Below are 27,804 nucleotides of genomic sequence, written 5' to 3'. Positions count from 1 at the left end.
TTTGTGAAAATATAAAATTAAATATGATCTTCGATGGAACCTAGGTTCAGTCCCAAAAGAAAAAATGAAAAATTGTGCGAATCAAATTATTACATTTATAATTGTCATATTTTTACTTCAATTTGCGACTTTTAAAGAATAAGCACTTTTCTTTCCCACTAATTAAAACAAATCTATGCAATGTCCACTCTTCATTATCCCTATTATTTCGACGAGAAGTACTAATGGTTTTATTTAGCCAGTTACCTTTCCCCAAATTCACTTAACCATCCCCCTTTTCCTTATCTATAAATAAGCAGCACCCGTTAGTTCATCACAGATTCCACAAAAACCTCACAAAGGAGCACACACGATCATATTTAAGATATTTAATTTCCTAACGATATAATGATTACAAGGATAATATAGGAAAACTTAAGTTTTTAGAATACACTGGAAGATTACCGGGGTTCTACCGTATTGCTGTTTTTGAGTCGCGCTTTACAAACCACAATCCTTCGCATCAGAATCAGGAAATTCGATGTCTTTCCACAGATTCTCAATATAGATAAGACGACAACTATGCCGACCACTCTGTATCATAAAACTCCTTTTCTTGAGAAGCATATCAAATTTCTAAGTGTTTATTGTTATTATTGTTGTAGATAAGCCTATAATAAAAGATATTAAAAAAAATAATCTTGGGTTCAAATCTATTTTCTATATATATATATATATATATATATATATATATATATATATATATATATATATATATATATATATATATAAAAATGGATTTCTGCCTGTCTGTCTGTCTGTCTGATTCTTATGGACTCAGAAACTACTGAACCGATCGACATGAAAATTGGTATGTACGGGTTTTTGGGGGCGGGGAAGGTTCTTAAGATAGTTTGAGACCTGTCATACAAATGAAACACAAATTTCTGCATTACTCGAGAATTAATCAAGCAAATGGAACCAAATTTAGCATATGGAGGTTTTAGGGAGCAATAAATGTTTTTATGGTGGTTTGACATTCCTCCACCTCTGTAAATAAGGAGGGGGGACTGAATAATTCCAGAACTAATCAAGCAAATGGAATTAAACTTGGCACATAAAAGTTTTAGGGATCGATGAACGTGTCTATGGTGTTTCGACACTCCTTGTCCCTCTCTTATGGGAGGCTACCATACAAATGAAACGCAAATTTCTGCATTACTCGAGAATTGATCAATCAAATGCAGCCAAATTTGGGATGTGAGGGTTTTTGGATACGAGAAATGTTTCTATGATGGTATGACACCCCTTTATCCTCTGAAATCAATCAACAAAGTAACAAAACGTGAACGTGAACGTTAAATTTTTAAATTTTTTTCAAATTTTTCTCTTTTTTTTTCAAAAAAAAAGGTTTGTTTAGAAAGTAATTATTGGGAAGATGTGTACAAATTTTCAGTCCGGTTTATTAAATACATTTTAAGTTATTGATCACATCAATCCGAGAAATATAGATTTGAAAAAAATGCAATTTTGAATTCAGACGCATGAACATTCAATAATTTCCCCAAAACGGTCCTTCAGTTCATAAAACGTTCTGACAGTTGATGCTGGACCACTTGATATGTACTTTGGTGTATTCAGAACGATTTGGAACATATCGTTTGGAAAACAATGAAACCTTCCAGTCATTAATCGAGTGAGTGTACTCACAATTGAGCTCACTCTAAAAATGAAATATAAGAGTTGAACATTAAATTAATGACATTTAGACATATATTGACTTTTCCCGGAGATAAAAACTTATCGATTCTATGTCTCATGAACATCATTCAATACAACAATATCGATTATTCCAACACTGTGTTTAGAATGCTAAACAGCGTAAGATGTAAGAATATTACGCCCAACCAAAATATCAGCATTCAACAGAAATATCAAAACAGACATGTCAAAATATCAAGAAACGTTCTTAATTGAGTTCAATACCGTTCTGAATAATATTTCGGACGCTTAAGCATTTGATGCAGAAAACAGATCTAAACTTAATGCACAGGTATTATTTGGTTGATATTTCTCATAAATAATTAGGTGTACCGGTAAGTTCTTTCGGTTTTACAACAGATGGCGTAACTTGATTATTATTCCAGTGAATTAAATTCCCAGACATTGGTTGGAAAGCTACTGTCATTGCGCGTCTTTTTCAGTATATGTCATTTGTTGAAACGTAAACAACATAGTTTTTTGCCACATCGAGTATGTCAAATTCCGTACCAACGAGAGTGTGTTTGCGGGGAGTGTTACTTCATTACTTCAATATTAAGAAAAAATCTGCGGAAAGTCATCGCATTTTGGTGGAAGTTTATGGTGACCATGCTCCAACTGAGCGAACGTGTCAGACGTAGTTTGCACGGTTTAAAAATGGTAATTTTGGCATGGAAGACGAAGAACGTTCCGGACCGCCAAAAAGTTTGAGGATGGAGAATTGGATGCTTTACTCGATCAAGATCCATCACAAACCCAACAAGAATTTGCAGATACACTTGGAGTAGCTCAGCAAACCATATCCGATCGTTTAAAAGCAATGGAAATGATCCGAAAGACATTGGGTGTCGTATGAATCGAAGCCACGAGACGTCGAGCCGTTTTTCACGTGCGAACAATTGCTCCGACGGCATAAATGGAAGGGTTTTTTGCATCGAATCGTTACTGGCGATGAAAAGTGGGTCCATTACGATAATCCTCAGTGTTTGGATTTCGATCAAAATCGAATGATACACAATGTGTCATGCAAGTAAACTCTCACGAACATATAACCAAATATGAGAGGATCATTCAGATACTTGTATGAATGTCAGTAATCACTTGTGTAACATTTAGTGATTAAACTAAGAGAGGAACGAAGACTTTTGATTGCATATCCGATCTGTATCAAACATCGCATACCATTTTCGAAGCCTACATACAAGTTTGAACCGCATATATCGTCTCATTTTACTATAGCGAAACCCACTGCACAGACAAGTGTAAAGCAATAAATGATACAAGAAAAATTACGTCATCATTACGTCACCATTTGCGGAGAGCAGCGAATGGGAAAAGAGATAAAACGCGAGAGTTTTTGCTTCTCACTGGAGCGGTGTTGCTAGTAAAACTATGCGGTCTATATGAATATACACATTTCAAGGGGTAGCGGCGTTAAAAATGGAAAATATAATCTGACAACCTTTCCCTTAGCCTCTATCGAGCTAAATAATCATATAGTTTGCACTCTCTGAGACTTAAAAATCAGGATCTGCTCCATTAGCTGAATATGAATCTTTCGCTATGCGTTGTCCGTACGATCCTGCTGTTTCATGATACATGGAGAGGTCGATATGCATATGTTAGAGGCAAAGAAGAAAATAAGCTTTCTGCACCGAAAGCGTATATGATAGCTTTGCTTGCATGCTGGTGTGCAATAAAGTGCGAGCCGATGCAGAGTTGTCTCGTTCTCTTTTGTGTCGTGATTTGCAGCACATAACAACAATAGAATACCGCTGGGGGAAATGGTTCCTGAAAGATCATATTTGAACGAACGAAAGCGATTTTTTCAATGAGTGGATCATTTGGCAAACACTGATAATCCTAAACGTCGAGGAACGTATGGATACCCCGACCATGCATCAACATCGACGAGCTGGGTGTAGTGTACTATGGGCTGCTAAAACCGAATGAAACCAATAGGGGTACCTCTACCGATGATAATTGATGCGTTTGAGCCGTGCACTAAAGGAAAAACGGCCACAATACGAGCAAAGACACGATAAAGTTATTTTGCAGCACGACAATGCTCGGCCGCATGTCGCGAAACCGGTCAAAACATACTTGGAAACGCTGAAATAGGAGGTCCTATCCCACCCGCTGTATTCTCCAGACATTGCTCCTTCTGATGGTCTGGTTGACCACTTCTCCAATGGCACTTCTCCAATTTGAGAAGTGGCACTTCTCCAATTTTGATGAAATAAAAAATTGGATCGATTCATGGTCAGCCGACAAACCTGCCGATTATTTCCGTAAAGGGATCCGTAAATTGCCAAAAGATGGGAAAAAGTTGTGACTAGGATGGGCAATATTTTGACTATTAAATTTGCAACCATTTTTGCAGAATAAAGCATTAATTTTTGAAAAAAAAAAGATGAAACTTACCGGTACTCCTATTAGTTCAATATGCATTTGGGCTTTCTACTTTGGTATCTATTTGACTGAAAACGTAGAAAAACATCGAATCACAATGTTTTTCAATTGATGCGAATAAGAATCAAACTTCGGACACTATTTATGAAAAAAAAAACAAATTTCGGACAGAGTGAATTCGAATTTCGGACACTCTGTGTGCATAACGGTTTCTTGCGATTTTAAGCTCAATTTATATTTCTGTACAATTACTAATGCAATAAGAGGTCAAACATCTGAATATAACAACGATTTGGCTTGTCTACAAGTGTACTGCAACCTCCCATGCACACACAAATGCCATAAATCCTATTGTACCAATATCGCTTTCTTAATTGTTGATTTCGATATTTTTCAGTTCTTCAAGTTTCTCTTCCTGCTTCCTTAACTTAGCTAATGTTTGGATTTCTTTTTCTTCCAGTTTCAACTCGGTTTTCCTTATCCTTTTCTCAAGTTTTTTGACGCTTCGTCAATTCAATCAACTTCTTCGCTTGTAGTATCAACAATTTCAACTGTTCGAAACATGAATCGTAGGGAAGAAGTTCGATTCAAATTTCGGACATTTTATTAAGGAATTTGTTGAAGAAAAATTACATTATACTTGATTTAATTTTATAGTCGATTGCGATACACTTACCATGCAATACCAGTAAACTGATAACGAAGATGAGAACTGATGAAACACGAGATAAATTTAAATCTTGATGAACGGTTAAATTCTACATGCTCACGCTAAGCGAAAGTCAAACACAAACGATAATGAGTATGGGAAATCAGGGTAAAACCGACACCCTAAGGATTTCCACATATTCCCAAGATCTACCATGTGTCTTCGACTTGTAATCGTTACAGAACCTTTCTTCAACTGTTTATTAATCATTCTACACAGAGATGTCAACCTCCCTGATTTTTCAGGATTTTCAAGACTTTTAAGCACGTTCCCTGATATCCTGACAAACACTCAGATTTTTCTGAAATGATCATGATTTTTCCTAATTCTTGTACTTTTTACCTTATCAGAATGAACATTACCCGTAATAAATATACTGGTTTTCATGCCAAAGTTATCTTAGTTGGAAATAAGAACTGAGCTATTGAATGTGCTATTATAGCTCTCCGGTCGACACTTGTACAAAGCATACATAGAATTATATTCTCTTGATGCAAAGCCTTCAATCATAGCTTTTTTCATCTCTACAAAATTTCATGAAACCAGATTGTGTGACGAATTTATGAAATTATAACGAGATTAAGTTTCAGGAGCAACATTGCTTTATTGAGGGTAATGTATCTCGTTATTGTTGAAGGATTACGTTTCAGCTTGTAAAATTACTCAAAAGAATTTTTTTGAATTCACGGTCAATCCAGTGCTGATATGCTTTCCTCATTTGCTCAATAAAGATTCATTCCAAAACATAGACGATTAATTCAGAGAAAGTTTGAATATTTATTACTCGCAATACACTGTAGCGATGATGTAGGTTTTTGGAAAAAAATATAAACGATCAAAAAACCATGTAAAACAATAGCTTTTCCATGTCTGATTGTCCTTATATCCTTATATTCTCCTTTTCTTTTCCCTTCGCGAGAAATCAAATCTTTTCTCACTAACAATAGAATAAGGTGACATGTAAATACATATTAGATATAAGATAGGCTTAAGAATTGAGTGTGATGAATGTGAGTGTGAACATTGTCAACATATCCTTATATCCCTTCCTTTTCCTGAAGAAAATATGTCACCCTTCTAAACTCGAGTAGATCACGAGTAATCAGTTTTCTACATCATTAACATTAGAATTAAGGAAAAATGTTTATATATACTTGTAACAATACAGTGAGAAGCTTGGCTCCTTTAAATTTATGTAACTTAGGCTGTAAAAATAAACGACTTAAAAAAGTAGCTTTTCCACTTATGCGAGGGTTTATACCATGCTTATTAATTCTTTTACATTCCTCAGTATTAGTAGAACAGCTTTATTGAATCAATCTTGATAAAGCAATAATTAGAAATAGTCTAGGAAGGGATAGAATGGAAGGAATATTAACCGCTAGGATTTATGTAGAACTAAATAATAAAAAAAAACAAGTTCCATTTTATTTTCACAGCTAATAATGTCGAAATGCAGCAAATTGATTTAAAAGACTTAGAAATAAAAACATATATTTATTGAAGAAAATTAAGTTGTTGGGAATGTGCGTGCGGGCACTGAATATGACTAAATCAATAACTCACAAATCAATCAAATCACAATAGTCACAAATAATCAATAGTCACAGATAAACTTCGGTACATGGCAAATGAGTTAGCAGGTTCACTACAGTTATCTGAAACCATCGTGCGTGAACATACAATAAAGCTTAGTTACGTACAACGTTTCGATGTGAAATATTCCACACAATGAAATATGAGCTATCCTGATTTATCCTGATTTTTATTTGTATTCTTCCTGATTTATGAAAATTATAGTTGGAAACCCTGATTCTACAGTATCTGTTGATCGTTTTTTGAGTAGAGCTCGAATTTTGATAGAATACAAAAATCGATGTTTTCAGGTGAAATAAATGGGAGTGCGGGTGAGATTGACACCCTGTCGGGTAAAACCGACACCTTTGAAAAAAAGAATGAAAACTTGTTACAATAATTTCAAATTATTAAGAGGTTATCTATATTTTTTGTGGACACTTTATGATCCCAAATTAGGTGAACATTCACGTGAAATGTGCCGATGAACGTTGAACGAAGGGATACAATGAGCTTTGCCAGGCTTTTTTGTTGACATGTCCGAATCAACGTTGGTTTCGGTTGTTTTATCAGTTCACCTCAGCCGTTTTGTCTTCGAATATAAATACGAGGCATCTACAAAAAGTAAGAACGCATTTTTCTTGTCTGTGAAACGCAAACTAGGTGTCGGTTTTACCCTGACTGAAGGTGTCGGTGTTACCCCGAATGAATTCGAAATTTCAAAACAATGTTTTCGAGTATTGATAAGTAACAACACCACCTACCGTCTCACAAACTACACTGAACAATGATCTACGATGAATTAAACTCATAAAAGTATCGAATATTCCAAAATTTTCCGACTTAAACATTTAAATTCCACGATCGAAATTTTAAATGGACTGTCTCCTGTTCGATAGCCGGTTCTGTTTTGTTGTTTGTTTTGATAGCAGAGCGACTTCCGCAGCTGTGGGGTGACTCGAAATGTAGGAAATGACAATTGTGTACAGGGGACTTCGGGTGTCGGTTTTACCCACAGTGTCGGTTTTTCCCTGATTTCCCCTATTGTTGTTAGATTTTTGCCTTTTATGTTTTAATTCAAAGGTAACTCTCATATAAAATGATAGTGAAACCAAGGGATTACTCTAAAGAATTAATGGTGATATAAACTTTATAGTTATATCTTCAGAACATTAAGCATTTCAAGATAGTATTACAAAGTGTCCGAAATATGAAGCTGTCCGAAATATGATTCAGAACGGTATCGAAATAAAATTTGTTCCAATTTTGTTCAAACCTTGTACTCTCATTCCTTGTCGAAAAAACATAGACCCTTATTTTTTTATTTCGCCCCTGGGCACAATCCGACTTCTTTAAAGTGTTACGTTAATTTTTTAACAACCAAATTGATTTTCATTCTTTGACCAGTAAATGAAAAGTATTTAGATTAATTTTCCACATAAAACATCAACCTGCACTTCAAATGTCTACTATTTGGTGACAAATTTTCCGAAATTTTCCTTTTCCGACGGATTTAGAGGAATCAAAATCAAATGTTCAATATATAATATATATTTTTTGGACATTTTTATTTTTGGAAAGATGTTAACTCGATAATATACAAACGGATTAATAACACCCAATTTTTATTAAATTAACATTCGCTGTAGTAACGAAAATTGGAACATCGAAAGCTATGTTGTACACTCCTAACTGTATCCAACAGTTCAAATACGAGCTCGAAGTATTATGTCAGTTGATCAATGTCAAATTGGATATAAATACTAACTCTAGGCTATTTTTTTTAAACTTAAACAGATGGTATGTTTTTTTTCTCAATTAATATTGTTCTAAATAGGATTGATGGCATTTTCAACTTCGATATCTGACACTTTGAGTATGCTTAATTGTTCATCGTGATAGCTTAAGTATCCGTGCAATTTGAAGTTACAAACATCACTGTAGATCGCAAAGAGACACGCATCCGAGAACGTTTATCATTTGTTGTCGTTCCATCTCACCCAAGTCGCCGTGCGTGGCTCCGAGTGTCCCGCAATCGCACTCGCTCAATCTGATCCTTCGGGGAACGATGCATGTGCGCTGTTCTTGAGCATCCCCACGGCGTCTGGAGGGGGCAACGGCCACCTTTATCCCACCTATCAAAAACTGTACATTCGTGGCGGCCTGGCAAGACATCCGCTTTCGGAACCGAGGAGGCTCTCGGGCTCGTTTGCTGTGTGTACCGAGGCTCGAGCGAAATCGCGATGCGAATGGAACCGGAGGGAAGGATCCACTTTGGGACTCCTCCGAACGATGGAAGCTTGGAATGTCGGGCTGCGCGGAAGGATATCTGCAGCTGCAGCGGTGGGCTTCAGGGGGAGCCGCGCGGCGGCGATGACGGCGAATGAGAAGGAGAAAATATTTTATCATGGATTTTTGTTTCTCATTTCGGATCGAGCCCGGGGGCGGTTAAAGACATTGGCGTAGGATTTTTTTCCTCTTTCAGTGTTACCCCTCCCGGTCGGTGCTGTCTCGCTGTGTTCGGTACTCGGTATTTTTTCTGTCGTTCTTTTTTTTTCATTAAATACCCCGCGGTTAAATTTTGCACAAGCCTACCTACGTTCCAGCTTGGTATAAAACATTCTTTGCCAACCGGCCCGCGGGGATGCTCGCTCTCGTTTTGCTTTGGTGCAGAGTGAGTTCCACAGCTCGGCGTGTACATGTCTCGGATTCGGTTCTGTGTCGCTTTTGGTTTCCAGCAATCACAAATACACACACACACACACACACGCAGATACTCGACCGACCAACCAACCAACCGAACCAACCAAACAGCCTTCCTGGCAAGGAAAAGTGGAGAAAAACTTTCCTACAATCATTGTCGTCGACGTTGTCGCTGCGAATGTCGCCAAGGCGCGCGGCTGGGCAATGCACAGATTTCGGCGGAGAAAGCGGCTTGGTGTTCTGTCAATTCAATTCTATGATTTTGGGTGAATTATGAAAATCTTACAAATGATCTACTCTCAACATACCCATATGCCAAAAACTAAATCTATATAAATAAAAACGAATTGGTGCCCGCTCCTCACGATTTAACTTGAGAAAGGAGCAAAGGATTTGAACAGTCAAAGGTTTGATGCGTCTTAGCCTACATCAGGTTTATATGCCAAAAAAGAAAATATATACTACGAATATAGATCACGTAGAGAAAAATAATTTCTGCGGGAACTTGATTGTTCGAAGTTCTTTAAATAAAAATATCTGTTATGGGTGGAACGAAGTTCGCCGGGTCAGCTAGTTATGAATAGATGCTATATTCTAGAGCAGTGGTGGCCTACCTGCGGCCCGCAGCCTGATTAGAAAAAAAAATCATGTGAGCGAAATTAGGAATATAGTTGTTTGAATAATCATGTGTATCCAAGCTGATCATATTCAGCTTTTCTTTTCCGTTTTTCCCATGCTAATTTAACCTTCTGACAAGTGTACTCGTTGGGGGTCTCCGTAGCCACATTGGTTGCGCGTTCGCTTAGTAAGCGATCGATCGTGAGTTCAAAACTCAGGGCCCCCATTGACCATCTTTGTATTGTTACAGAATAACTACGTCCACGCAACAATCATCAGCGATGGAGATCGATCCACGGTCGAAATAAGATCGATTCATCCATACAACTGCTCTGCACTGCAGAAATATCGGGCTGCTGTTCTATAAATAACTCAACAATGGATCAACGACTATCTCCGCTGTCCAGTCTTAACTGTGGATAATGGAAGAACAGATAGAAAACTCTTTCGCCTAAATGGCTACTGTGTAAATATGTACCATTTGCAATGTGCAATGGTATAGAAGGGAATATTCTAACGCCGAAAAATGGCAACTGTGTAATGTGCTAATTATAGATATGATAAATATGTGACATGTACACGATTAAAATTCGGCTCTGTTACAGCTAAAATGCTTATGAGCCTAAAATAAACAAAAGGGATAAAAAAAAAGTGTACTCGTTAGTACTCAAAGGACTTTTCCACGTTTTCACGCATTAAGTCGTGCAAGTAACGGCAGTAAAACCGGGTTTATCCGTTTTCAGTTACTCGGTTGCGAGTAAACGTCAAACGATCCTAAGAAATGCAAATGTCGAATTTCGTGATATGGCTACGTTCGTCATTCTTCGGATCGTTCGTCATTTATTCGCAACCGAGTAACTGACAACGTATAGACTAGACTTAACTGCTGGACACTTTTCCAAGAGTCTTATGAGAGAGAACGGGATGTATGTACGCGTGAGTACATAAGAGAGAGAGAGAGAGAGAGAGAGAAAGTTTGGGAGAAAATTCATTCGATTTTGCTGTGCACTCACCATTAGAGGGCAGTCGAAGTTATTCACCGCTTTTTTATCGCTGTGTGTGTTGTGTAAATTGGAGCAAAATAGAAGCCTGCACTTGTAAAAAAAAAAGAAAAATGGATGACGAAGGACGTATATTCCAGGGAAAATTGTCTGAAATATACTTTTTACGTGCATAAATTATTGTTTTTTTTGATTTGTAATGAAGCTGCAGCTGTTTTGAAGGATCATTCTGAAACGAAAACATGAGTTGAAACATGCGTCATAAATGAACAAGTTTGTTGGCACATCCTGTGCCAGAAAATTGGCTGAGTCAGGTGCGAAAATTGTTTGTGGAGTTCGGATTGTGCATTGGTTCGGGATAGACGCTTCTCTTATACTTGTCTTCTTGTCACGTATTACGGCGGTTAATGTAAATTTTTGTGCACGAGAATAGATAGGATTGTAAATTTAACGGACTGCCTGTTGTTTTTGAGTGAAATCTGGTTGAAATTCTGTGAAATTTCATTATAAAAGTGCTAAATTGAATAGATGTTTCGAGCAATATTTGAGAATCAATTTCGTTTTTTCATCCTGTTTTCGGTGTATTGGTGTCACTCTGTGTATTCTATCTTTCTCTCCCAAGCGACATACGGGTTACATATGTACACGTTAGTTAAGAAGCAGAGTGGAAAAACGCGATTCTTTTCGTATTGTTTCATTGCAGTTCTGCTATCGTGGTGTTATCCTACGAGTGTGCTGAAATGACAAACGTGAAAAATGGTTTTCTCTTTCTACATTCTCTACAACGGTTATTGTGAGTGATGATGGGGCTTCTCGCCTGTGTTTCGACGCACGCCAGTACGTGTACGATGCTATTTTATGACCATATATCTGCAGTGAGCATATCATCTACAACTGTGAAACTACAGTGCTTTGTGAATGTGTACTGTAATACATCATGTATCCTTGTTGCCAGTTTGACGAATGTTGTATTCCTTTCGTATTTTGCTAAATGCTAAATGCTAAATGCTAAATAATTAACCATTTCTTATCGAAATAAGATTATTATGAGCATTTGAGTTATGAAATTTTAGAAACTTAAATGTAGCCTATTGTTAGGTTATCTTCTCAGTTTCTCGGTTTTTCAAAAGATAACCTTCCGCCGTTATGATTAGGTTTCATCGGTCACCTTTTCAGGTTGACCAGAGATAACATCAGCCACTGCGTTTAAATAGTTTTCAAAACATAAGAGAAGAAATGAATCACAAAATATAGGTTTAATAATATTGTGTGCACCCGTGGCCGAGTGGTTAACGTCTCACATTATCATGCCGGGTGTTCGGGTTCGATTCCCGTCCTGGCCAGAGGATTTTTCGTCAGAGAAATTTCCTTCGACTTGCACTGTGCTTGCACGCGTATTCTAGAGCTTGCCCCTAGGAATGCATTCAAGGCGTGTTATTTGACTTAAGAAATCTCAAATAAGTATTAATAAATGACGCTAGTTAATGCATACGTTGAGACGGCAAAAGTTCCACAGGGAACGTTAACGCCATTCAAGAAGAAGATTTAAAAATAACCTCGGTCGTTGAGATTTAATAATATTTTGAAAAATAATACTAGTGACGAACATCAAAATACATACTCAGTTTTAGCGAGTTTAAAAGAATTTCCTCGGTGATCTTTTTCGGTTGAGAATATATCGTCGATTAGAGAAATACTAAAAGGGTTTCTTAGCGACCTTGAAAATTTACCCTTGGTCTCCACGATTGAATAAAAATATATAGATCGAGAGTTTCTAAAGGAGTTTTTATTACCTTCTCAGGTCAGGAAAAATATCTATGTACTACGCACGATGAATTACGAAATGCATGACCGGTTAGAATGTATATTTTCTTCAAATCTCATTTCGCCGAATAGCTGAGAGTCCACGTTTTTAGAATCACATAACTTACCACAGTGAATCCTGATTTTTGTTAACCATTCCCACTAACAACTATCCCTTCCATGGTAAACGCTAGGGAACCACGCTATAAAGGCGACCCTTCTGGCATTCGGGCGACGAATATCATACTAACATTCCTTCCCTTCCCCTGGTGACTGTAAGGACGTGGCCTGCGTCGTTATTGACCATTTAACGTTCGAATCACTGAGAATTAGACAACGAGAATGATTTGCTAGTCCCAAGCGTCATTCTGTGTGTTCTTTGTGCAATTTGGTTGGTTCAATCACGGAGAGCAACTACGAATTGTACAGTCCATCCAAGCTCAAGTTTGTTGCCACATACTGTGCTGGAAAATTGGCTGAGTTAGGTGCGAAAATTATTTGTTTGAAAGTTTGAAAGAGCGAGCTGCCGACTATGTATTTTATTCAGTGGTAATAGATGAGAGAAGGATTTAAAAGTTACCGAGGAATTGGCTTGCCTTTTTCCTATGGATGTAGGTTTCGAGGATGTTGGAGGATATCGTCCAAATCATTAATCAACTCGCACGCATTGGATCATGGTGAGTTCCAAGCTTCTTTTGTTTTTTTCTTTATCCATTTTTTTCACTCTAAAACAAACTCAAGTTCAAACAACAAATGAGAAATTTTCATTTTACTCATTTTCTTACATTGAGATTTTCTCAAGTGAAAAATGTTGATTTTTCTCGCTGATTTAGGTACTTCAAAGCACATGAAAGAATTCTCCAATTTTCTTAACCCGATTCAGTTTCGATGATGTACATGCCGGTGAAAACATGCAGTCAAAACTAGAAATGTGCCATCCGCTCATGAGCTGTTCCGAAGAATCGACTCTTTAAAGTGAGTTGACACGGAACAGCTCGCAAAAAAAAAACAATAAACAGCTCTTCAGCTCACCGGGATAGTGATGCAGGAGGAAAAAGAGCTGTAGAATTGCAGAGAGTGTGTGAGCTGTAACACTCAAATAAACTGAGCGCCTCCCGCTCTTCGTGTTATGACATCAGTTCTGTTATACTTGTTCCCCGTCTTTTCAACTGTTAAGGTGGCCGTACACTGTTTGCCCGGAGGTCAAATATTTGATATTTATTGACAGATAAAGTATGGTTTGATATTTGTACAAACACTATTTTGTTTGCCACTCTTCAATTTTCAACAGTGGTAAACAATGTCAAACATCGAACATGGAAAAAATCGACTGAAATATTCAAGGTAACCTAACCATGTAGCGACAGGTTCGAAGAACAGACTGAAAAAAAATATTTTAGGCATCCAACAATTGAATATTTGCTTGTCGTGTTTTGTGTAGAATATATTTGATCAGTACACGTTGACCAAGTTTTATCTGTCAAAAGGAGTAAAATATTTGGCTTTGGTCAAACAATGTATGAGTACCCTTATATTCGCGCTGACGGCATTGAATGAACACGTTTTTAAAATAAAGATTATGAATGAAAATTAGCTTCTGTGTATCAAAATAGTATTCATAAAGAACAGCTTTTTTAGATGAGCTGAGCTGAACTGAGTTGTTCATCATGATGAGTTGATTTGCACGTCTCTAGACGAAACTCATTGAAACGCAGTATGATTCAGAGCTGCGTGACAAATTTAAAAACCATGATTTTTTTTTTTTTCCCCAATATATATTTTTTATTAAGGCACATGTGGCGTTAGCCTGACGGGGCCGGGAGTCCAATATTTTGACAATTTTTGTCTTACAACTATGTTAGTAATATGTAACCGATTACTCGCGGTTGGCTCGAGGTTAGTATTACAAGTGTTCTCATAATTGGTATGTTGCAGTCTTCGATGCTCTATGCGTGTGCCCGACACGGGCTACTTCCTATTGGGATGCAGCTGACCATTAATCAGCAACGCTCCCTAAACCATGATGTCTTGGATTTCTACTCCAGATTTGTTCTAGAAGTGCGATTTCCAGAACTAATAAAAATGCTAATTTTATTACTTCTTGTTCCAATCCACAAATATTTGTGAGGAATTGTTTTAGTTATAAAAGAAGTGAAATCAAATTCAAGGAACAGAATCACTGACAGTCAGTGATTCAGAAACGGCCACTGTTCAAAACCTTTTTTTTTTTTCTAGTATGCATTCTTTTAATTACCTGGAATCGCTGGTTTTTCACATTCTCTTTAAAACCGAACAGAACTCCATTCATATGTGAACAGTTAGCATGAGAGTCGCATATCTCAGTTAGTAAAGGTTCAAGTTTAACCCGAATCGTTTGGACTTTGTAGAGAATAGAAGAATAGGTCATGACTTGCTTTTGTATCGCAAAAGAGTTACACAACCTTGGGATTTTAGAGAAATTTAATTATTTTATTTTAAGGAATAATTATTGATACTTTCGAGAATACCATTTTAAAATATAACTCATTTCCAAATAAAGTGTTCTATAGAAGGAATGGTTTCTAGAACTTAGGATTTCCATAAGCATTACTACTGTGAAAACAAACGTAGCTATGCACTGTGCATATAATTCTATCCGAGGGGAATGGGAAGAAAAATAATCAAAAGAAACATTGCGTTGTAAGCCCCACCTCTGTGTTATTTCCCATCCAATGAGCTTTCAAGTCGTCGCTTCGCTGCAGTTTGTTATTCTCTAACCGAAAGTTAAAACCTGTTAACATCAACAACAGCAGCACAAACAACAACATCATCAGCAGCAGTAGCAGCAGCCTTGAGCCTCCGCAATCGTGTTATCGATCCAACAAACTCAGTGATGCAATATTGTTCGGCTGGAGCACCAAATCTAAATATGAAATAAAGCAGGTGGGACGAAATTATTCAGTAGAGACCGGATTACAGCAGCAGCAGAATGAAACTTCCCACGGCCACTAAAATTCTCACTAAACCGTTATTTCAAAAGTTTGAGGTTTTTTAAAGCAATATCAAAAATAATAAATATAATTTTTAAAATTTTTTTGCCGGGGTTATAAGCATTCGAAATACGGGTAGGGTTTGCTCACAAATCGGCAGAACAAATGTATGAGAAAAAAGAAAGTTCTTCCAGTTTTCATGGATTTGAACCGTTTAGAACCGAATTTCGGAGTGTTTATGGCCTATTGGTGTTTTTTTGCCATCGATCATTAATTTTTCGGGAAATCGTGCATTGTTTTCGGACTAAAAGTGCCGTCAAAATGTAGCGAATTTCAAAGTGGATGTGAAGAAGGTGTTTTCCAGTGGTTAGAGCTATTCTGTTCGGTTCAAAACTGATGATGAAAATTTGTTTCTTTGCATTTTCTCTCGCTGCCACCCCACAAACGATCAGGTTCGGTGCGAATTATCTGATACCGTTCTACGGAAGGAGTTGCAGAGGATAATTTGTGGATTATTTCTTCGGAAAATGGTGTTTTTGGGAGTGTTGGAGATGTAATTTTTCTAACATATTGAGATTCTTAAATAGTATTTGGATATTCAACAAGTTCAGGGTTTCAGTGTCGCTGTAGGGCTGCAATCAACGGTACATGTTGATATTGAGAGTTAATTCAACAACCAAATTGGCCTATTTGTATACGTGTTTGATTCTATGAACCTGAACTATGAACCTCCTGCATTTGCTGTAACTCCGAAAAGTTGACTATGGGAATGAAACTGATCACTCGAAAGACAGGAAATATGTGTCTTCAGAAATATGATTTGTTACATCACAAGTTACAGCTTTGCAGAAGACGTCAATCTCCTAGCTGTTAGTGCATTGCGGTGACGCGGTCAATTTCACCCCCATGCTTTACATTCAGATAATCAGTCACATCTACATACGCATTTCCACACATATACTCTTTTCTAACCCACAAACTCATCAAAACGAAAGTTACGAATCGTTCATTCCGAGGGTACGCGTAGCATTTTGTGCTTCTGCTGCATTATACGATGAAGTGCTCCTCTAATTTACTACAAACTTTGATCGTTCGGCTAAAACAATGGCTGAACGTGTCAATATGAAACGTTCACAGGGGTTCTGGGGATACACTAGACTAAATTTGTTCCTACTAACATTAGAACTTACTACAATACAACGAATTCCACAAAATATTTATAAAAACAGAAAGAAATCGATTTTTTATTTCTTCCCGAAAAATAAAATCACAAAAATAGCTGAAAAATTTCGACTTCACACTCTGTTCCTCCAATTTTTTGTCGACTGTATGTTGAGAACTATTTTGGAAATAAGCTTTTCAAATATCTGAACAGCAGCCGATTGCTCCATACATGTTTGTGTTTTTACAAACAAAGAAAAAATGAAATGAGTAAAATCTGTTTTTGTGCGCTTTTTTATTTGCGAAACCAAGAAACGTATAGAAGGAAACAAAACGAACTCGAACGGTAATCACCAATGGAATGATTAGAATTTGGGTGATTTACTTAAGGAAACATTTTTATGCAATCCCTAACCACTGCATTAAAAAAGTTTTTTTTCGTAATTTTGTAGGGAAAAATGTAGGGTTCCAACTTTTCAACATTAATGTTGTAAAAAAAAATATATATGATTTGTCAACAAAAGATGAACGGTGATTCCTGTATATTCAGTTTAAAAAAACTCGGAAGAACATTCGGTATTCATTTTATGACGTGACAATGCGCTCTGTGCGAATAAACAGTCTCCACGAAGCGTTGTCACGTCACACAATCAATATGTTGTATTAAATGAGAATTCAACCGTATTGTAACAAGCGATATACTTGTTGCCCCTCTAACCTCGAGTAAACCGCGAGTAATCGGTCGAAACCTACTAAACATAGATTTAAGTTGAAATTCTGTATAAACAAATCATGAATTAGTGGCTCCGCAAAGCTCATGCGATTGAGCCTTACAAATAAATGAATTGGAAAAAAACAAGCGATATACTATTTTTTATGTTTTTTTATTACTCTGAATACTTCCCCTTCCAAAAGTCCATCCTGTAGGAGAAGGTGCTCCTAACGCAACCGGTGGTCCTGAACCTACCCTCGTTTGTTTCTCAGGATCGGTGCTTCCTACTGAATTTTCAATAGTGTCAAATGAAAGGTGTCATAACGCTGACAATTTGATAATAAGGTGACTTTTTTCTGGCTCTTTTCATTCTAGCGTTTTAGCCCATTTTTCGTTTTCATTCCTTCAAAAACAGAGAAGAAATATATTCGACCTGTATGCAAAATGAGTTCTATGTTCTTCTATATTGTGAAACATTGCGATACAAGGTAATTTTATATATATATATATATATATATATATATATATATATATATATATATATATATATATATATATATATATATATATATATATATATATATATATATATATATATATATATATATATATATATATATATATATATATATATATATACTGAATCTAACTGTTACCTGTAATACACGGTATGTCTTTATTTGGGCAAAGTCCGGGTAGTCCTAAACCAACCTCCAGTTTTTATATCGTGATTGTTTAACACGATCACTCTGGCGCTTTCCATCAATGGCTAGCACAATCCTGGCTCATCGAGTGGCCCTAAATACAGGGGGAACGTATTTAATTTTGCTATCAGAAACTTTTAATAAACTCTCTGTATGCTTCCGCGCACAAGGGCGTTTATGTTTTCGTGTTGGAGATGACTTTGACGTTGCCTTTGATCGTTGATCGTTGATCATTGATGTTTGCGTGTGCATTTGTATGTGCACTTCCTTTGTATAACTCCACACACGTCGCTTTAAGGCTAAGTTCTTTCCACTCAAACATTATCTCCCTCTCACTTAAATCCTATCTCTAACTATCAAACATTATTATTTTTTTATTCCTCTTCGCGCACCCATGGATATATGCCACATTACCATTCACGATCGTATTGTGGGATTTCATGGCATTTCCGGCCTTTTATATCCGTGTTTAACTAACCGATTCCAAAATGGCATCGGAATACGATATTCGACTTCCTCTGGTAAACCCATATCATATGGGTTTTCCATTTTTTTTAGCATTCTACCATCAGCAAACCGGAAGTTGAAATAAGATTATATCTTATATTATGGAATCTACATTCATATATTGTTGATAAAACATAGGAGGAAAATCATTTGTATGTTTTGAAACGGAACTGTAACTAATGAAATTAAATTAATCATTAATGTTTAACAGTCCGAAACAGCAAAAAGTCAGGTGTTGCCACGTCACAAAAGTATTTGATTGACAACAAGCCAATCTAACTACAAAATATTCTTCAACTGATGATTCTATCAGACCTACAAAGTTTTAGTCAAAGAATGAAATGTAGGAAATTATTTTGGTTTTCTTTCAAAATTATCAAAGAATTTTTTGGAAAAAAAATCATTGAAAAAAAAATATTTCGAAAATTTAAATTCATTTTTCTTGAAAACATGCTTTTAAAATTCTGAAAGAATAAATATAAATGGCCTTTAAAATTTCCAACAAGTTTTCCATACAAAAAATTTTTCGAACAACAACTTTTTAATTCTTTTTCTTTGTAAAAATATTATTAATGTTCAATTCGTAACATTTTTATGTATAAATTATTGCAATTTAAATGCTCTGCTAACTTTTTTCTATTTAGAAACATGTCAAGAACATGTCAAACGTGAGAATTAACACACAAAATTGTACCGAGCGAAACATTATTTTTTTCAGGTGTCTTCATACAAAAATAATTTATATTCCAAAAACTATAAAGGAAAAAAATTTATGTCTTCGACAAAAATTTATATTTTAACAAGATATAAAACTTTGTCGAATACACTATATCGCCATCTTGACTTTAAACAAAATTAGGGTTAGTTGTATTTTTTTCAAAGAAAACAAGAAAAAGTGGTTGTTAGAAAAACTTTTTCCCTGTAAAAGTGTCCATCTTCCGATGTATGGATGACTTATTGAAAATTGTAAGGGCTATTCATATATACATTTTTGGGAATTTAAAAAAAAACGTTTTTGAGAAAAATGAATTTTAATTTTTTAAATAACTTTTTTGTCAGCAAAAGTTTTTTTCCAAAAATTTTTTGGTATTTTTTTGTAAAAATTTTAACAATTTCCTACATTTCATCCTTTGACAAAAATTTTTTAGGTATCATAGTTTTTAAATTATAAATTTTTGTAAAACATTAAGAAAAAAAAATTGTCTTTTTTAAAAAAGTTGTCTAATTCTTTTTCGAACTTGTCAAGTATGCAAAGTTGCTTGAATGACCCACATCGCTTCACTACTATCCTACTATCCTTAACTCCTAAGACGAGTTGGCATGAAATTCGTCAACTAGTGCTTACTCAAATAACGTTTTCAATTTTCTCCTAAAACTAGATTTGAAATTTGGTTCTCTGTTGCATAACCTCATGGAATGGGTAATATATTACGAGCTTAGAAATAAACGAAAATAACTATGGGTGAGATCATAAAAAGCCTCATTTTGATCATAATTTAAACCCGCACTTTTTTTTTTGCAAGTACAAACATACTGCGAACTAAAAGCCAGTTTAATTAGCAAATATACGGTATTCATAAATACCGGATGGAGGTCTCTAAGTATAAACCTATATTAATCCACCTAAGGTGAGATATGACATTTCTTATTTCATGTAATTTTAACTAATTACCGGCAGACTTTTTTTTCAAATGAAAGCATATGCTGTTATTTTCATTGTTGATCGTTAAGAAATGTCTATGTTTAAGAATTATTTCTTCCCAATTATTCATTTTCCGAAAAATCGAACATTTTCCAAAAGCTGCAAAGTAGCAAAATGATGCGAAAAAACAATGGCATAGAGGGTTGAAAAGTTAGTATTCAATCCAGCGGAAGAATATTCACACCGGCAATCTCATTAGTATCCTCGTTACATGCACTGATCATTTCCTTCAGTTCCTCCACACGAAACTCTACATGCCGCTATCACCTGAAGTTATTACAAACAGAAAATCATACAGATTTTCAATAATATTTGCAAAAGTAATCGATATTTGCAAACATTCACAATTGAAAATGCAAAAACAAATGAAAAGCCTTCCGTCTTCCAAAGTAAACAAAACTAAAATGCGCTGCGGAGGGCAGCTGTGTTGGTATTGATTCAGCAGAAAAAAAAGTTCGTTATGGCCAACGTTCGATTTTTCGAACACTCAATTTTCCCGGCTGTTGTTTTCCTGTAGAAGGCCGAATCGAATGATTTTTGCCCTATATCACAAAATATGTTCATTAATCAAAGTAGAACAGGAAAGAAAAGTTCACATATTTTTGTATTTTATTCGGTTTTTTAATTCAAATTGAAAACACCTTCCAAACATACTTGCTTTAAATCGAATTTATTGTCCAATAAAGTTATACAACATTGAATGAACTTGACAGTAAGTGGTAGCTAATAAATGCTTTGATGCTTCCCAAAAACATGAAAAACTATCAAAGTTGCTGTTCGATTTTTCGAACGCTTAGCCTAAAATAGGTCAAAGAGCTGTAATTTATATTCTAAATTGCTTAATTCTATGAGATTGAATTTTCTCTTCTTGAATGGCATTGACGTTCCCTGTGGGACTTTTGCTGTCTCAATGTATGCATTAACTAGCGTCATTTATTAATACTTAATTGAGATTTCTTAAGCCAAATAACACGCCTTGAATGTATTCCGAGGGACAAGCTCTAGAATACGAGTGACCACAGTGCAAGTCGATGGAAATTTCTCTGACGAAAAATCCCCCGGCCAGAACGGGAATGGAACCCGAACACCCGGCATGATAATGTGAGACGTTAACCACTCGGCCACGGGTGCACTTTATTGAGATTAAACTTCCATAATTTCTTATTTGCATCTTGTTTATCGTTTCAATAAAAGGCTTGTTGATTGAAACTTGTTGATATAATCCTGGAAAGAAGTCATAATGAACTTACTTTCCGTACAATCCTGTAGTTTCCCAAAAACAAAAGTAATAAGTGCGTGTCATTATTGTCCCCAAAACTGCTTCCCGTCTAACGCATGTTCACGTCCACGTGTCATGATTACGTTTCTGAAAAAAGTCGAAAATTCATCAACCGTTATCCGTTGCCTTTCCCGCCAAGGAGAGCTTTCGGAATTCTCTTTCTCGCTCTCTGCAGGCTCTGCAGGGCCACCATCGCTGCCACCCCCGCCGCGCTTATGCTGCTGCTGGGTGTCGTTGTAGTCATTGTCGTCGAATGGTTTGGGATTGAGAGCCTGCAGGGTTTTCTAGCGAGCCCGGGCGTATAGAGAGTTGACGTTGACGAAGTTGGGTGATTTTTTTCGGTTCGCTTCTTCGCGTAACCTACCAACCGCCAGCCATGCAGGCCTCGACCTTCCGCTCGTGCTCCTCGTCCATCGTGTTGTACTTGCTCGTTTCCTTCGAAATCATTAGTTCAGGCGGAATGAGCTTAAATTTCTTGTTTAAAAATGGTACGCTGGAATATGAAATATAAATTTTGAAAAACTTCCCGAAGCATATTAATTTTCATGAAAGTGTACTGGTAAGCCGCAGCGACCGCAGGGCATTCCGAGGTTGTTACTTAGCGTTTGTTTTACGCTCTCGATCCATCCGGTTATCATTCACCTTGGTTGTGATTCAGCAGCAATTATTTAGGAGAGGTTCATTGAGTTAACTTCAATTACGGTGTAGCTGCTGCTGCCTAGAATGCAAGCATGCCAACAGGTCGGGTTTCTGAATTTCCAATCATCATCTGAAGATATCTGAGTATAATTTGTTTATATACTTTCATATGCCATCAAAAGTTCTGAGCTGGAACCACCCATAGAGCGTGACGCCACACGGCAGCACATATCAAATATGAGAACGTATATTTTCGCAATGTTTACGGACAAATGATGACTTCGGTATATAGAGTAAACAAGCGATAAAAACTGCCTCCTAGGTAAAAACGCTAGTTGGGAGTGAAGAAAAAAAACTAGTGCAAGAAAATCATTCATTCCTAGCTAACATCATTACCACCGGCCGCTTCGGGATATGAACTGGGCAGTCATAGCAGCAGGAAGATGCGAATCCAAACAAGCCATAAAGCATTAATTACAGCCATTAAACCGACACCGGAGCGCACCTCTTGGTCGCTTTACCGGCACAGCAGGCGGCATCCAGGAGCCATCCAGCAGCACCCTTTCCAGAGACAGAGATCTTCGGGATGGCGACGCTTTATGTTTCCTGCTCCGGTAGCTCCCGCCAGCCCCACAACAACACAGACAGTAGTGTGTAAGTCAAGAGTTAGGTAAATTGTTTTGCAATCTCAGGCCACAATCGGGACGCTTTTGTTGCTGTAGTTTATAACCGGTAGCGCAAAAGAAATGCTCAATGGGGAGAACTTTTCTTCCACTCGGTGGCTGTGTTCGATGGGGGGAAAACTTTCGTATCAGTAGTAATTAAGGTGCGAACCATGTGAACGGTTAAAACGGTGGTGATGCCAAATAAGCTCATAAAATTTGCATCCACTAGATTATTACAACTTTGTAATTGGGTCTGGCAGATGTCTTAATTAGTTTTTAATTGAGCGTGTGGTTTTATGGGCGCATTTATCGGGTGAAAATGCGAATGTGCTTACTTCTAATTCATAGTGGGGAACACATCAAAATACTTGCGTGGAGATGTCTCTCACGTATTTTGGAAACGCATAGATGAAATTTTCTTGACATGGGTTTTTAGCTGGTTCTGCTAAGATTATACTATTTTTTCAGGTTGATATACAGTTCTGAACCAATACTAGCTATAAGATATTTGAAAATGCATTCTATACTTCGAGTGTATTTTTTTATTTTCATTCGCACATTCGCATTCGTGAGACTTTTTAATATTGCAATGAAAGTAATTGAATTTGCATGGAAAAGAACGAAGTGAAGTGTTCATAATAATGAAAAAGAAGTTTTGATCATTATCGAAATAAGCATGCAAAACAAGAGGTTCCTCGGTTTTGATGTCCGTCTTAGGGATACACATTTCGGTCTGCACAAATGCTAGTAAGTAGAAAAGTATCTGCAGCTTAAATGTGATATTGTACCTAATACAGGTCGGACTCGATTATCCGGAGACTCGATTATCCGGGATTCGGTTACCCGGAATTTTAGACTCGATTATCCGGAGTATTTATTTTTGATTTTCGGAAATTTTGAATAATTTTGTATAATAATTCTATATTGAATAGCTAATATGGATATCAAAACAAAGGGCTTGATTAGTAGAGTGCAGTTATTTATGAAAAATGCAAATCCAAGATGGCGGCCACTACAAAATGGCGGATTACATATTTTCTCAGAATCCCATCAATATGGGTATCAAACGAAAGGGCTTGACTAGTATAACACAGTTATTTATGAAAAATGCCCAAAATTTTATTTTAAGATGGCCGCAGTCTCCAAACAACTAATTACTTTTTGAATGGTTTCATTCAGCTTGACCTGTTTCTATGTATGTTTGAATGTTTATTGGGTTGTCCCACATTAATAGAAAATTGACCCCGTTCCTGTTGAATGATTGATCTGAAATTTGAAACATACATTTAATTCTACTGTCATTATAAAACTGCGTATTCCATGATCCTGAAAAATTCAATTTGGCCGCCGCAAAAAAACGGCTGAATGGCTTGATTTGGAGAATACACTACACTATGAACAACATAAATTCGAAAAGGTCGCCGCCACAAAAAGGTCGCTGCCACAAAATGGTCGACTATGTATTTTTTGCAATCACTATTTGTATCAAATGAAATGTTTTGACTGATAAAATACAGTACAGGTCGGATTCGATTATATACAGACTCGATTATATGTGATTCGATTATATACAATTTTGGACTCGATTATATTCAGTTTCATGAAGAAATGTAACCTTTCAACGTTAAGGTGAAGTTTAAGTGGCTATTTCATGTACAGTGGGGTAAAAATCGTGATTTTTGAAGATTTTGCTTGAATTTTCACCAGTAATTATTTATATCGATATTGCAACTAAATTAAAAAAGATAGAAGTTGTGCGTCAAAGAACATATTGTGGAGCGGTTAAAGAACTTCATTTTAATTGATAGAAACAATCTAGTTTAAAATAAATTTTTAGGAAAAAATTAATAATAACACATTAAAAATTATTAACTTTTAAGTGTTTCACTTCCAAAATGTTATTAAAATTCACTAATTCACTAATTCACTAATTCCGTAGCGTACTTTTTAATGTAGAGCCAGTTTGAAGCAACAAAGAAGATCTATAACTCTGTCATTGTTGAAATTCGAACATATGCGTAGGAGGATTTTTTTCATCAAATATGATCGTCTATCACCTCCTGAGAGAATCTGGATAAATTATTTTTTTTTCATGTGAGAAAGGTGTTTTTTGACTTTAAGGGAATGAATAAAAAATCAAATTCCTCTTTTATTTTAAAAAACCGAAAAAAAAACAAAAAAAAACAAATAAAGAAAAAAAATTGTTTTGACTCGATTATCCGAAAATAAATACTCCGGATACTCGAGTCCGACCTGTAGTTGCATGAATTGCAACTTATTGACAGCCAGGGGAGACTAAAACCATTTTATTCATCAAAGTTCGTTCGTAGCGAAAATAATTATTAACGTTAATAATCGTAGTCAGTCCTCTAATTTGGTACTCGTACTGAAGAACGTAGTCCTACGACAACAAAAAAACAAATGAAACAATTATTCCAATACGAGGTATGCCTATTAATTAACGAGACTGCAAGCCTGGAAGGCGCCCTAGAGGGGTGGGGGGAAAACGAATAGTGCGTTCGGTAGCTTGAAGTGTCTGCTATAAACCTGTTTTTGTGCGGTTTCCTGTTCTTATGCGGTTTTTTTTTGTGCGGTATATGAAAAGAAGCATAGGAGCAATTTTTAGCCGATAAAGGCATTCCAGTGCTCGAACATGCCCTGTACTCGCCAGATCTAGCCCCATGCGACTTTTTTCTGTTCCCCAAGATCAAATACGTGTTGAAAGGTACCCGATTTCAGTCCGTAGAAGAGGCGAAGGAAAAAGCGACGCGTCTTTTGAACGCCATCACAAAAGAAGAGTTTCAGCACTGCTTCGAACAATGGAAAAAACGTATGGAAAGGTGTGTGAGGAGCCAAGGGGAGTATATTGAAAAGGAACATATAGTTGTACCGTAATTTTTGAAATATAACCCTTTTTCGTAACCTCTCGTTTTTTAATAGCCATACCTCGTACATACAAACAGGGCAAGCTGAATGGAACCATTAAAAAGTAATTGTTAATTTGGGAACTGCGGTCATCTTGGATCTGGATTTTTCATGATTTACTTTGTTCTACCAGTCGAGTACTTTCATTCGATACCCATATTGATGGAGCTTTGAAAAAAATAATGGCGCCATTTTGTGATGGCGACCATTTTGGATTTGCATTTTTGATAAATAACTGTGTTCTACTAGTCAAGCCCTTTCATTTGATACCTATATTGATGGTGTTCTGAGAAAATATGTAAACCGTCATTTCGTAGTGGCCGCCATTTTGGATTTGCATTTTTCATAATTACCTGCATTCTACTAGTTATGCCCTTTCATTTGATACCCATATTAGCTACTCAATATGGAATTATTATACAAATTATTCAAAATTTCCGAAAATCAAAAATAAAATACTCCGGATAATCGAGTCTAAAATTCCGGATAATCAAATCCCGGATAATCGATTCTCCGGACAATCGATTCCAACCTGTTTTATTATAAATATTTGTTTGAAAAAAAAAAGTTTTTTTTTATTATTATCAAATCAAATGAACGCCATTGATGAGATTTCTATTTTAGAATAAAATTCTTCTATTATAAACTACAACTTCATTGTCTGATTTTGAGTTTATTTCTTACTAAAATGACGTAGCGATGTTGATGGTCATCATATAGCGCTAATGATCATATGGACTTTAGTAAGAATATTCTGATTCATTGAGGTGTAATGAAAGTATACACAACTACCAAAGTTATACTGTACGAGGGATTTACGTAGCCTTCATGTGGTATATTCTTGGTACGAACACAAAATTGCTAAAAGGACGGTTTCTTGGATTAATATTTTTTCTTGTTTAAGTGTAAATGCTGTGATAAATGAATAAAATAGATAGATGATAAAACAGACGAATAAAATGTGAGTGAATACAGACATAACACTAGAAAAAAAATATTAATGATATTGTCAACATAAATCAACAAATAATATGATAACGTTATTTTATAGAAACAATCTGTAAAGTCTGTATGAAGTCCAAACAATTTGTAGTGTGTAACTACAAATTTTTGACAAAAGTCTGAAAGTCATGTAGACATACAGATTAATCTGTAGTTTTGAAAACCTTGTTGTCGAGTACTCTATTCCTACAATATGGCTGTCAAGTTGTGGAACACACTCTGAAATGTTTGTTAGATTGTTATTATTCATCTCACGTTAGTTAGATTTATTATGCATTGGTGTATAATCTTACTGAGAGGTTTTACTTCATTTTCCAGAATCTTCTCGTTTTGTTTTCAATTCTCTTTTCGTAAGAACGCTGTGCGAGTGTATTTATGGCGCTAAAAAAATGCATATTCATTTCATATTCCATTAATTAGGCATATTGTAAATTACTCGTCATCTGCAAACAATTGATATCTCAGTACAATTAACGACTACCATTCGAAAGCTCACCCTTGGGCACTCGTCGCTGTTGCTAATAGGTCTTGTACCAAGGGAGGCAACTACAAATTGCATTTAACCCATGCTCGGGCCACCCCTTTATTCCGTTTCCTCGCCAGATGCCGGGAGTGCACATAAGTAGAGCTGAGACAAACTTGAGATCCGGAGACGGCTCGTGCCGAGCGTAATGTGCAGTCGGTTTCCATTTATTCCTAGGTATATACCCTTGTGAATAGAGTCACACAAGGCTGGGTTTAGTAGTTTTTCCTCGAGGGGAGGTGTAAAACATGTAATCTTTCGCTGTTGCGTTTCACCTTTTCCCTCAACAACCACCACCACCACCATTAACTGTGGTTGTGGGAATCAATGAACGTGCCAAATGAATATTATATTTATTTGTCATGAATTTATGAGCATGCTTGCATTTAAATGGAAATCTCCGTGTGGAAAGCAGTCACGCACGCATATGAGCATGATCGTGCTTAATTACCCTT

General features: G+C 36.3%; 2 protein-coding genes across 2 annotated transcripts in view; one reads left to right on the top strand and one right to left on the bottom strand.

The window, feature by feature from the left end:
* The window catches only part of LOC129767841 (BTB/POZ domain-containing protein Tiwaz), a 160,762-nt gene that overhangs the window by 11,113 nt on the left and 121,845 nt on the right, over positions 1 to 27,804 (top strand). The gene's annotated exons all lie outside the window — the stretch shown is intronic.
* Positions 21,956 to 27,804, bottom strand: part of LOC129766799 (piggyBac transposable element-derived protein 3-like) — a 28,458-nt gene continuing 22,609 nt past the window's right edge. Inside the window, exon 2 of the mRNA XM_055767394.1 lies at positions 21,956 to 22,088. Coding sequence (XP_055623369.1) covers positions 21,956 to 22,088 — 133 coding nt within the window. The remainder of the gene's footprint in view (positions 22,089 to 27,804) is intronic.

This window comes from Toxorhynchites rutilus, chromosome 2 (assembly GCF_029784135.1).
Source record: "Toxorhynchites rutilus septentrionalis strain SRP chromosome 2, ASM2978413v1, whole genome shotgun sequence".
NCBI classification, from domain to species: domain Eukaryota; kingdom Metazoa; phylum Arthropoda; class Insecta; order Diptera; family Culicidae; genus Toxorhynchites; species Toxorhynchites rutilus.
The sequence above is the reverse complement of the archived record's forward strand: the minus strand, read 5'-3'. Positions and strand labels throughout refer to the sequence as shown.